Source organism: Chelonoidis abingdonii, chromosome 5 (assembly GCF_003597395.2).
Source record: "Chelonoidis abingdonii isolate Lonesome George chromosome 5, CheloAbing_2.0, whole genome shotgun sequence".
NCBI classification, from domain to species: domain Eukaryota; kingdom Metazoa; phylum Chordata; order Testudines; family Testudinidae; genus Chelonoidis; species Chelonoidis abingdonii.
In genome coordinates, this window is record NC_133773.1 from 65,511,729 (window position 1) to 65,523,639 (window position 11,911).

General features: G+C 38.9%; 1 protein-coding gene across 1 annotated transcript in view; it reads left to right on the forward strand.

Moving 5' to 3' along the window:
- The window catches only part of TMEM144 (transmembrane protein 144), a 29,465-nt gene extending 17,958 nt beyond the window's left edge, over positions 1 to 11,507 (forward strand). The window contains 5 exon segments of the mRNA XM_032803465.2: positions 1,536 to 1,654; positions 3,268 to 3,387; positions 5,672 to 5,769; positions 7,737 to 7,790; positions 9,773 to 11,507. Coding sequence (XP_032659356.2) covers positions 1,536 to 1,654; positions 3,268 to 3,387; positions 5,672 to 5,769; positions 7,737 to 7,790; positions 9,773 to 9,856 — 475 coding nt within the window. The 3' untranslated portion in view covers positions 9,857 to 11,507.
- The last annotated feature ends 404 nt before the right edge of the window (positions 11,508 to 11,911 follow it).

Genomic DNA, 11,911 nt, shown 5'->3' on the forward strand with positions numbered 1-11,911 from the left:
CTCTGGGAAGCAGTGGAGGTTAAAAACCTAACTGGCTTCAAGACTGAGTTTGATAAGTTTATGGAGGGGATGGAATGATGAGACTGCCTAGGATGGCATGTGGCCCATCAGTGACTGGCAATAGCAAAAATCTCTAACAGCTGGAGACAAGACACTGTATAGGGAGGGCTCTGAGTTACTATAGAGAATTATTTTCCAGGTATCTTTCTGGTAGGTCTTGCCCACATGCTCAGGATCTAACTGACCGCCATATTTTGGATTGGGAAGGAATTTGCCCCCAAGTCAGATTGGCAAGAGACCCTGGGGGTTTCGCCTTCCTCTGTAGCATGCAGCAAGGGTCACTCACAGGTTTGAACCAGTGTAAATGGTGAATTCTCTGTAGCTGGAAGTCTTTAAACCATGATTTGAGGACTTCAGTAACTCAGCCAGAGGGTAGGGGTTCATTTCAGGAGTGGGTGGGTGGGGTTATGTGGTCTGCAATTTGCAGGAGGTCAGATTAGATGATCATGATGGTCTCTTCTAACCTTAAAGTCTATGAATCTATGAGACTTTTATCTGCTTCCTTTATGCCCTTTAGTGGGTTACCCTGTAGAGTGGTTCTAAATGTTCATAGCTACCACCACATCTTAGTAAAGTTCATTGTTGGGTCTTGTCATTAACCTGGAATGTACACTCTTTAGGGCAGAGGCTGTCTCTTTGTTACATGCATATACAGCATCTAGCTATATGGCGCCCTGGATAGGGCCTCTAGGCACTACTGTAAGATAAAAATAATGTGACAGAAGGTGTAATTTCTATATCATTACTAGTTTTAGAGTATCAGCCGTGTTAGTCTGTATCCGCAAAAAGAACAGGAGTACTTGTGACACTTTAGAGACTAACACATTTATTTCAGCATAAGCTTTCGTGGGCTACAGCCCACTTCTTTGGATGCATAGAATGGAACACACAGACAGGAGATATTTATACATACAGAGAACATGAAAAGGTGGGAGCACCCAGGCCAACTCTAAGAGGCCAATCAATTGAGACCAGCTATCATCAGCAGGAGAAAAAAAACCTTTGAAGTGATAATCAAGATGACCCATAGAAAATGTGAGGAGAACTTAACATGGGAAAATAGATTCAGTTAATGTAATGACCCAGCCATTCCCAGTCTCTGTTTAAACCTAAGTTAATTGTATCTAATTTGCATATTAATTCGAGTTCAGCAGTTTCTCTTTGGAGCCTGTTGGGCCATCTCAATTATCACTCCAAAAGGTTTTTTTTCTCGTGATAGTTCATCTCAGTTGATTGGCCTCTTACAGCTACTTCCACCTTCTCAAGTTCTCTCTATGTATAAATATTTTCTTGCTGTATGTTCCAGTCTATGCATCCAATGACGTGGGCTGTAGCCCACGAAAGCTTATGCTCAAATAAATTTGTTCGTCTCTAAGGTGCCACAAGTACTCCTGTTCTTTTTGTCTTAAGTATATTATCACGTCTATCTACTGATTAATAATGACTTCCTCTCTCTCTCTCTCCCTCTCTCTAAGAGGCTGTACCCTAGCAGTAGTAGCTGGAATATTCTATGGTTCCAGCTTTGTGCCAGTGCTGTACATCAAGGACCATGGTAGAAGAAATGGAACGGTATACACAGGAGCAAGTCAATTTGGTAAAAGCCAATCCACCATTTTTATTTCAATTTATAACTACTGTATATCCTATTAATTTTGTAAATAGATTTGGTGATTTTTTTTCCATGCCTCCTGGTGTTATGTGGTGACAAAGGAATCGGTGCACATGATTCTCCACTACTTTGCCCCATTTGTAGTCACTTACAGCTGTGCAAACTGGGTCGATCAGGCCCAGTGAATGCCAAACCTCACTGATGTTTAGACACAATTTCATTCACAACAAAATGTTTTTTCTTTGAAGCATTTTGAAATTTAGTCATATTTTCTACTTATTTTTCTTGTGAGACCATCTAGATTTTCACTGCTGCATTGGTAGGCAACATTCCAAATACATAAGGAGCCTGATAATATAAATGTTTGGTTTCTTCATCCATTTTTCAGCTCATGCTCTGCTTTTATTGTGCAGAAAATATATTTCTGTGACGTTTATATTAATTGTCTCCATACTTTATGGGGGTAATTATGAATTATGGGAAAATATAGAGACCCTCTGCTTTAAGAGTGGATATGCATTCAGCTGCAGCCAAACAAGACAGCTCAATTTTCTCTCTCGGTTGCAGGCTTCCGGTGGCATTAATTCCACCTGGGGTGGGTGTGAGAGAACACAAGGGCTTACTATTCCATGCTCCTCCAGCCTGGCCAGCACAGCATCAGAAGTGAGTAGGTTGAGGGCATGAGCAGCCCAAGCAGGGGAGAGAGACTGATTTAGTGCCTACTAACTGAGTTGTAAGAAGCATTTCAAGCCATCTTTCCCCAGGGTTAACTTCCCCCCACTTTGCAGTCCTATCTGCTTCTCCTCTATCTTCCAACAATTCATGCAAGTGTTTTGTACCACTGTCATTCTCTTGCAATTTTTTGTCGGAGTGGAGCCTTCATAATTTTTTCTCCTCACAGTGCTGCAGTAATAATGAACCAAAGTCTCTAATTAGGTAGGTGGACAACAAGCTTCTTGGCTCCCAAATTCTTCATCACCGCGCTGCCGGGGAGTTGGGCTGGCTCCTCCCAAGCCTGTCCTGACCCTGCTCCCTGGCAGGAGCTCAGGGACCAGAGGGAAGGGTCCTGCGGGCCAGATGTGGCCCGCAGGCCATGGTTTGCCCCCACTGACCTAGAAGACAGCGCAACAAGCTCAGGAGTGCAGCATTAGGACAAAAAAAAGGGATTCCTTTTCTTCTTGAGTCAAAAACATTGATGCTTAAGTGTGAGGTTTCAGCACCCAAATCCCAGTTTTAGGCTCTACTGTGATCCACACTCTTGAAGCCCCTTCTAATCCTATGTTTATATGATTTTATGGCATAGTCAACGCAGTGGAAGTCCCTTAATTTGCATGATTGAACAACTCCATCTATAGTAATATTTGCAGTCATGTTTGTGTCACATGGATAATGCAACAAGCACCCTTCCTTTGTTTTTCTTATTTTTGTTTTATTTAAAATGGATGGACGATGACCACGCTTCAAGTTAGTAGTAGTAATGCCTTGTGCATTTTTGGCTTTATGCACACTATGTATGAAACAGCATAGAATAAGCTTAGTAAAAATATTTACAGTTACTGTGATTTTATATCTTTACCTCTGTGCCATTTCTGTTTCAGATTTAGACTATGTCTTTGCACACTTTAGTGGAATCTTTCTCACAAGTACCATATATTTTTTGATCTACTGTGCAGTCATGAAAAATAAACCTAAAGTTTACCCTGAAGCCATAATACCAGGTATGACTATTCAATAAAATAGGTATTAATTTAAGTTAATTCCTGTAATAATTGCAACTGTATTAATATAATTATTCCAAATCATACTCTTGGGATTATACTTAATCTTGGAAGTACATTCTCTTGACTTCTGGTATCTTTTGAAAGAGCACGTGTGAAAAGGTTTGGAGACAATGAAAAATTGTGGTCCAATTTGAAATGTGATGTTGCGTGTTAAAGATGTTCTGAAATTAACACTTTGCCAGAACTGAGGACACATTGCCCAGAAAATTATAACAGAGTCCTACTTATTGTTCTAACCTTTGAAAATGTTAGAACTTCTGTGGGGAAGGAGTGAGGAGAAAAAAATATATCCTCTTTGCGAAAAGCCAGATGGTGAAGTAGTGTCACTGCAAATGTAAGAAAAATGAACAGAAACTGAATTAACAGACATTGTAAATTCAGCGTATTTGGATTGCCTTTATTTTTCCAGAACTCAATATCTAAGCAGGATTTTTGTGACACCCATATAGTTTAAATAATCTTAAACCAAAAAACACTTCGACCTCAAACTCTCTTGTCCTGTTATTAAATGATCAGTGACTAACTGATTTTTTTTCTAATTTAATGCTATGAATAACACCCATTGAACAAAGCAAAATGAACAAATAGAAATCCAGGCTAAACATTTCCCAGATCCACATATGAATGCAAAACCACAGTTTCCTAAACAGCAGTATAATAGTAAAGCAATTAATTACTCCATATGTGTGTTCTTTCACTTTGGTAATGATGCATTATTTTACTATATTATTGCCATTTAGAAAAAATATTTTGTTCACATAGCGGGTGGGAAGAGGTTATAGGCCTGAATTTCTGTAAGTGTTCTTTGCTGTAAGTGTTAAGAGAACAAAAGTGTAATAATTAAATCTGCCTGGAACAAAGACTAGAGTCTGAAAGAATTATTCTTTTGATTTCAGCAGAAGTTCTTCTCTTTCTAGCCCACCCTATCAATATTTACTTTTGCTAGTAACATGAAGGCACATATTGAACTTCATATTTTGTCTTTATGTAGAGTAACAGAAACATTTAAGATACCAAATTTCATGATCAATATTAAATGCAAACATTGTATTATGAGAAATATTCCAAATACATTTACATCAGTCCTGACTGTTTCAGTCAAATCCTACTGTGGATCTTAGAAAATCTGCACAATGAGATCAAGCCATATCTCCACCCAGGACTGGGCTAGCTGTGACAGACTGACAATATCCTGAACAAACCTTATGGAATTAAAGTAAACTTAAATAAAATTAAACCTTATTGAATTAGGTTTAATACCTTTGGGGTACATTATATTAAAAATCCAATTCTGTATATGTTATTGTATGTACCTTCTCTAGTAGGGAGAGGATGCTAACATACTTTCTCCATTATCAACCCTTAGAAGGAACCAACAGGCAAGAAGGTTTTTGATTGATAGCCTGGTTTTAAACTGACTCAGGGCCTTCTTTCTGATCCAGCAAATGGACAAGACTCCTGGTCCACAGAGAGTTCCAGTCCTTAGGGTAGAGTTGGAAGGACTAGGCCCACTGGGATCTCATAAAACTGGGTGTTTGCTCTGAGATGAACTTATAACCACAAGGAATCCCCTTGGGAGGGAGATTGAAGAACTGCTCTCTCCAGAATCCATGTTAGCATTGGTAAACTTATTAGCACGTGTGTGGGTTTTTATTGTTTTTTTATTTGTTTTCTCTGTAATGCTTTTTACCTTAAGAACAAAGTAAGCATGCATAGAAAGTGCTGTGTGGTACCCTGTAACTGTAACAATTACACCTGTTACCCATCTCTGAAGAGAAAGAAGCAGGTGTCCTGGGGCAGCCTGCCTGTGCTGGGAATAATAGTGTAGGCAGGGAACTGTGCCGCCTGGAAATTCCCCAGTGAGAAGAGAGAGACACACACAGAGGTCCATCCAAGAGCAATGGTTGGGAAGCTGGGAGCCTGACAGTGGGTGCCCTTGCTGAACCACTGAGGGGAAATACAGATGCAGTTTCCTTGAATTGTGACACCACCTAACTGCTCACCCACGAACACTCCTTGTGGTGTTACCATTCCATAGCCATTTCTCTTGAAAAGGATGATTTTATCCTGTAAGGTTCGATTTAGATAATCAATTGTCAACATAGTATTCAGATTCTGTTTTATATTTGCACACAGTAAATTGTGATGTCTTTCACTGCCTGCCGTAGGTGGCCTATATTTTGTTGTACATAGTTTTCTGATTGGAATTTGTTGATTCTAGGATTTGTTGCTGGTGTGCTTTGGGCAATAGCCAATTGTTGCTGGTTCATAGCTAATCACTACCTCAGTGCGGTGGTCAGCTTTCCAATAATTACTGCAGTGAGTACCTTTTTTAAAAACTTTGTTCACTGTGTCATTATTATTTAAAATGAGGGTTTTCTTTTCCCTTTTGGGGGACAATTTGCAACTTTGAGGTGTCCAGTCTTGTACAACCAGTCTGTAAACTTTTCTTAGGACCCCTAGTTCTGTGTCTCCCCCGTTGCCTTTGGCTTTTAGGAATGTATAATTGTGACAACAACCATCTTGGGTGGCATCCAGGGTTGAACTAGAGGCCTCCAGAGCTAAAAGCAGTAGTAATTTTTTAAGTAAGAGAGTCAATCTCTGTAACAGACCCTCATCCTCTGTAGATGAGGCACGGGGGTAGGGGAGGAGACACTGATCAGTCAGTTACATGATTTCATCTTGGCAGTTACACTGTTCACTGTCTTCCTCACAATTTGTGATATTTTCTGTCTTTAATATTTCTTTTGCATAAAGTTATGAATTCAGATACTAATCCTTTTGTGTGTTTTCAATACCTAAAACATGTTCTTTGTTAAAAAGATTAATGGTACTATTTGTGTAACTGAGATGAGCAGCAGTTGGCCAATTTTGCCTATTTTATTTACATGTATGATACAGTGCGTATGAGCAGTTAGTCTTTTATAGCTGGGTAAGTTTTATCCTCCACTAGATAAAGGGCCACTTTGCCAGGTACTCTATATCAGTGTAAGAGATGATGCAGCAAATGAGCTTATGCTGTTAATGTATGTTTCTTTTTGTAGAGGGAAACTGTAGTCTTGTGGTGTCAGTCATGATTTTAGCATCGGATGAAATGCACTTCTTTTAGTTTGAATCAACCTCTCTACTCCATTTTAGAGGGGTTGGCGACTGGGTTTCCAGACAGCTCACTGTCCCACACTTGTTATTGACTCTCTTCCCCACCTTTATTCACCTTGCATGTATTAAGTGTAACATGAGAACTCATTCATTGTTGTGTATTTTAAAGTGACATCTTTTTGTTCATAGTATGATGATTTCTTGGTGTGTATTTAATAATTCTTTCCTTCAGGAACTGGAAGTCATAATATAGCTTTCACTGGGAAAAGAATGGTTTTTCCAGGTGCTCTTCATTATTGCTAAGTTTGCTGTCAGCTAGGAAAACTGCAGTATAACGTCATTGATAAATGGTAGTTTTATGACCTGTGCACCTGGCCTGACCCCTTGTGGATTATCCAGATTCTTGCTAAATAAAGGAGGATGTATTTGTAGTCTTTCACTTTCAGGACAAGTGAATCATAGATCATTAGGGTTGGAAGGGACCTCCAGAGATCATCTAGTCCAACCCCCTGCTCAAAGCAGGACCAATTCCCAAATGGCCCCCTCAAGGATTGAACTCACAACCCTAGGTTTAGGAGGCCAATGCTCAAGCCACTCAGCTATCGGCTCTCCCCCAACGTTGTTCAACTAAAAAAAACAACGAGGAGTCCTTGTGGCACCTTAGAGACTAACAAATTTATTTGGAGAGGCTTATGCCCAAATAAATTTGTTAGTCTCTAAGATGCCACAAGGACTCCTCATTGTTTTTGCTGATACAGACTAACACGGCTACCACTCTGAAACCTTTGTTCAACTAGTTAGTTGTAATAATGAAGTATTAGGAATAACCAGGGTAACTGATAAGAACATGTGCAGAAGCCTGAGTAGCCTCCTCCAACCTGGACTGCAGATGAAAATCTGAGGTGAGATTTACTAGTTGGAGAATATCAAGAATGAATATAGTGGCTGGTTCAAGGTGCAGCCTCTGCAGTCTAATTTAGGTCTAGATCATACCCTCTCTTCAGATTTCTTCCCCCTTTTCTTCCTCCTGCAGGATTTACTGACCCTTCCTTTGAAATGTTTAAAATAGTGTTTATGTTTTGTTCATGAGCATTACACAGGAAGGAAAGGTCTGAATTAAGTATTGAGAAAATTGCCCATTTTTAAGAAATGCTACACATATGAAGAAAGCTAACTTTGTTCTTTAGGGCCCTGGCTTTGTAGCTGCTATGTGGGGAGTCCTGGTATTTAAAGAAATAAAGGTAAGTCCAACAATGTCCTAACTTTTTACCTGTATCTGACTTCTGGAATTGCACGTGAAACCTAGACTTGAGGATACGTGGTACAGTGCTGTCACCATGAGACTTCTTCTGCACCTGTCATAAGTGAGCAGATACAAGATGGAGCTATAGGACCGTTGTTATGCCAGAGTATTTTTTTCTAAGAAAAAGTTTGATGTGACTGTGTGGAGCTTTCATTCGCTTTAGAAGAATTAAAACTTGAATCTGTATAAAAAGCAGTGAGATAGCATGAAGGACTTTTAGCAGGATCAGGAGGCAAGAGCCCAAGAACAAATGGATTATTTAAGAATATAACAAAAAGCCTTTTAGATATTAAACATGTTTTAGATTGACATGGACCAATGTACTAAAACATGTTTTAGATTAATGGAGTACTATTTTTGGATGTCTGAAAGAAGATTTTGGAGGTCTCAGGAGTGACCATATACTTTGCTGTAATTTAAAAAATTATATACTTTTAAAGTTCTACATTTTGAAAGATTAAAAGGGGAATACTGCTAAAATTAGTCTCTGATGTTTAGAGAGATTACTAAATTCTACCACTATAATTAGAGCTGGCTGAAATATTTGTCATAAGTTGTTTTTTTTTCCCCCTAGTTGAACAGTTGCTTGCTTCTAGTTTATGAAATTTACATAAAACTGAAGAGCTTTGATTTGGCGGGGGGTAGGGGGGGAAACTGAAAAGCCATTTTCACTTTAAAAGTCACCCTTGTGAAATTTGAACAAACTTCTAAAGCTGGTGGTGCCACTGTCTCATGAGTCACATCGTGTAGTGGATTGGCACATAGACTCATATAAGGGATTATGCACCTAATTCCCATTAAAATCAATTAGAGTTAAGTGCTTTTGCTGAAAAAGGGCCTAAGGCCCAGATCCTTAAAGGTTTTGGCACTTAAGATCATGCAAGTACATTAAAGTGTCACTGACTTCAGTAGGACTACAGATACTCACATACTGAAGCATGTGCTTACGGGTACATCCACACTGCAATAAAAACCTGCAGCCCAAAATCAGTTGACCCAGACTAGCAGGGCTCAGGTGATGAGGCTAAAACTTGCAGTATAGACATTCATGGTTGGGCTTGCAGCCAGGCTTTGAAAGCCACCCCCATTGCAGTATTTCAGAGCCCAGGCTCCAGACCAAGCCCGAACATCTACACTGCAGTTTTTGAGCCCTGTGAGTCCAAGTCAGCTGACCTGGGCCAGCTACGACCATGCCACAGGCCTCGTATTGCCATGTGTATATACCCATAAGCACATGCTTAAGTAAAGTTGGTAAATATCATCATCTGAGATCTATCTATATCTATATCTATATGAGAAAAGTGAGGCTCAGGGAGACTGGCTGACCCAACATCACACAGCATGCCAGTGTCCAAAATAGGATTAGAACTCAAGTTGCCCAGTTAATTTGTAAAAATCTATTCAACTAACTGCTTCTTTTGCTGTTTGAGAATTGTCCTTGAGTAGAATGAAATTTCTCAGAAATATTCAGTTATTTGTTGAATAGTTTTTGTGACTAATTCCCATATAAAAACAGATATGGCTGTGTAGATTACTCACAGTGAGCTGCTTTGTGAACAATCTTTATGAACCCAGGCCAGCTCCCTTTGAAGTCAACGGAAAGCCTCCCATTAACTGCATTATTTAAGCAGTGTTTGGCTGGGTTTGAATGGACACATCAAGTATGTTTGGTTCCCTGACTGGAAGACAATAACTCTTCTATTATAAGTACTCATGTTATATGAACTTGGGATTCACTTTCCACGAGTCTTCACTTAAAATTTGTTTCTGATAAATGCTATTTCAGAAAACTCACTTATTCATGCCATCTACTATGAACAACCCAATTTCACCTTCATTTTACTCACCCATCTTTTTTTTTAAACACTGCTTTATAAACAAGTGATATTACGTTTTTCTTCTCTTTCTTTGACTATATAGGGATTGAAAAACTACCTGTTACTCTTAGTAGCATTTTGCGTCATTTTGGCTGGATCACTCTCCACAGCATTTTCTAAAATTTGAAGGATTGCTTGGACCAGCAGATGGTGCTACTGGGGAATAAAAACACTGTAAGAAGACTGCAATCTCTGACGCTTTCTGAGATGATTAATAGATCTTGACTCTCACAAGAGACTGGCGAATATTCATAATTCACGTTTTTTTATGCCAACTGAGAAAATTCAGCAGAATTTGTTTCAGGCCTGAAACAAGTAAAAGGATAGTGTGAAATATTTTTTTAAAATATATTGGAAGATGCCAGTGTTGTCTTTCTGGGTGATTGTAGGAGCAAAAATTGGCCTTCAAAGGATTTCAAATAATTTTTATAATTTTCTGATATAGTGCATTGGTCTATAAACTATCATTGAATCAGGATAAGTTTTAATTCATCTTTGCAGGTTGGAGGATAAAGGGAATATTAATTCTGGCTTCTTAATATTTTACTTTGCAAGGCAGTACATTTGTTTTAATATACTGTGTGTTCTGGAGTATTAGGGCTGATATACAAAACAATCTGGTAACAAAGTAACCATAACATCACTGAATCAAGGTTTGTTAACAGCGTTTATTGATGATCATTTTGTTTTGTTTTATTGAAAGAAGTAGATTACAGTTCCACTTAAATTATGCAAATATTAGTACCTTGGGCATCATTCTTGAAATATTTTCTAAAATCTACTCAGTTGAAGTAGAATTGTGAGGAAGTATGCAAACAATTTATTCTGGAACTGGAGCAATACCTTCAGTGTAAGAAATGTAAGTTTGTTACCAGGTTACATATACAGTTAGTTAAACATTTGTTGACAGGCTGCAAATATTGTGCATTTTCTGAATAGTCAGACTTTTTCATACAGCACATTCCATGTTAAAGCTGTGGCTGTCACAGTAACATTTTGTAATTGGTTATACTAAAAATTCATGGTAATTTCTATGTTGTCAAACAGGTTTTGCTCGAGGGCAAATTGCATGTGATGTATCATGACTCGATTTGCATGTACAATTTCAAAATAGAGTGATTTCAAAATAGCGGTGTTAGTCTGTATCCACAAAAAAAACAGGAATACTTGCGGCACTTTAGAGACTAACACATTTATTTGAGCATAAGCTTTCGTAGGCTACAGCCTACTTCATCAGATGCATAGAATGGAACATATAGTGAGGAGATGTATATACATACAGAGAACATGAAAAGGTGAGAGTTGCCTACTCTAAGAGGCTAATTAATTAATTAAGATGAGCTATTATCAGCAGGAGGAGAAAAAAAAGCTTTTGTAGTGATAATAATAGAGTGAGACTCCCTCCAGTGACCAAACTATTGAAAGGAGCAAATGCTGCCTGAAAGGGCTTTGCTTCTTGCAGAAGTTTCCAGGGACAGAGGGATGGAATCCACAGCCCCAACCTGCCAGGCTACTCTAATCCAGACCCTAGGGAAGAGCAGCATGTGTTGCTTGTCTGAACGTGGGGTTTAAGGCTAAAAGTCATCAGGGAGTGTGTGTAAGCATATGATTGTATCTCCATCGCGCCCACAATTCCCTCCCCCCTTCCATGATATTGCAAAGATCTTTGTGGCCTGTGGCAGGGATTTGTAGAATTATAATGTTCTAACCTCAGGCTTCAGGCAGCTTCCTGAGACCCTTAGGACTACAGCTGTAGTGTTTTTTTTGTAAAAAGAAAATGTTTTTTTTCCCCCCCTGAGGAAAATATATTTGGAAAAGGAATAAAGAACAGTTTGGGGATAAATTTGTTTTACAGTGAAAAATCAAAAAATTGTGCAAGTCTAGATGCCTGAGCCACACTGCTGTCTGAATTTACTTAATGAATGGAACATATCTTCTAATTTAAAACAAAATTGTAGTGTATAATATCTGTTGTCAAAGGGCACAGAAATGCAGGACATATCAAGATGAAAGCTTCATGCTTTTCTGTTCATCACTGTAGGCAGTCACCTGCTGTGCAGGGTCCTTGCTATTTCTGCATTGCTGTCTGTTCATATAGTCGGCCACATATACCTTGACCCACACACAAAACCTTGCCTGAAGTGAGGCACCAAAATCCTAATATACACACCTAAATAAATGG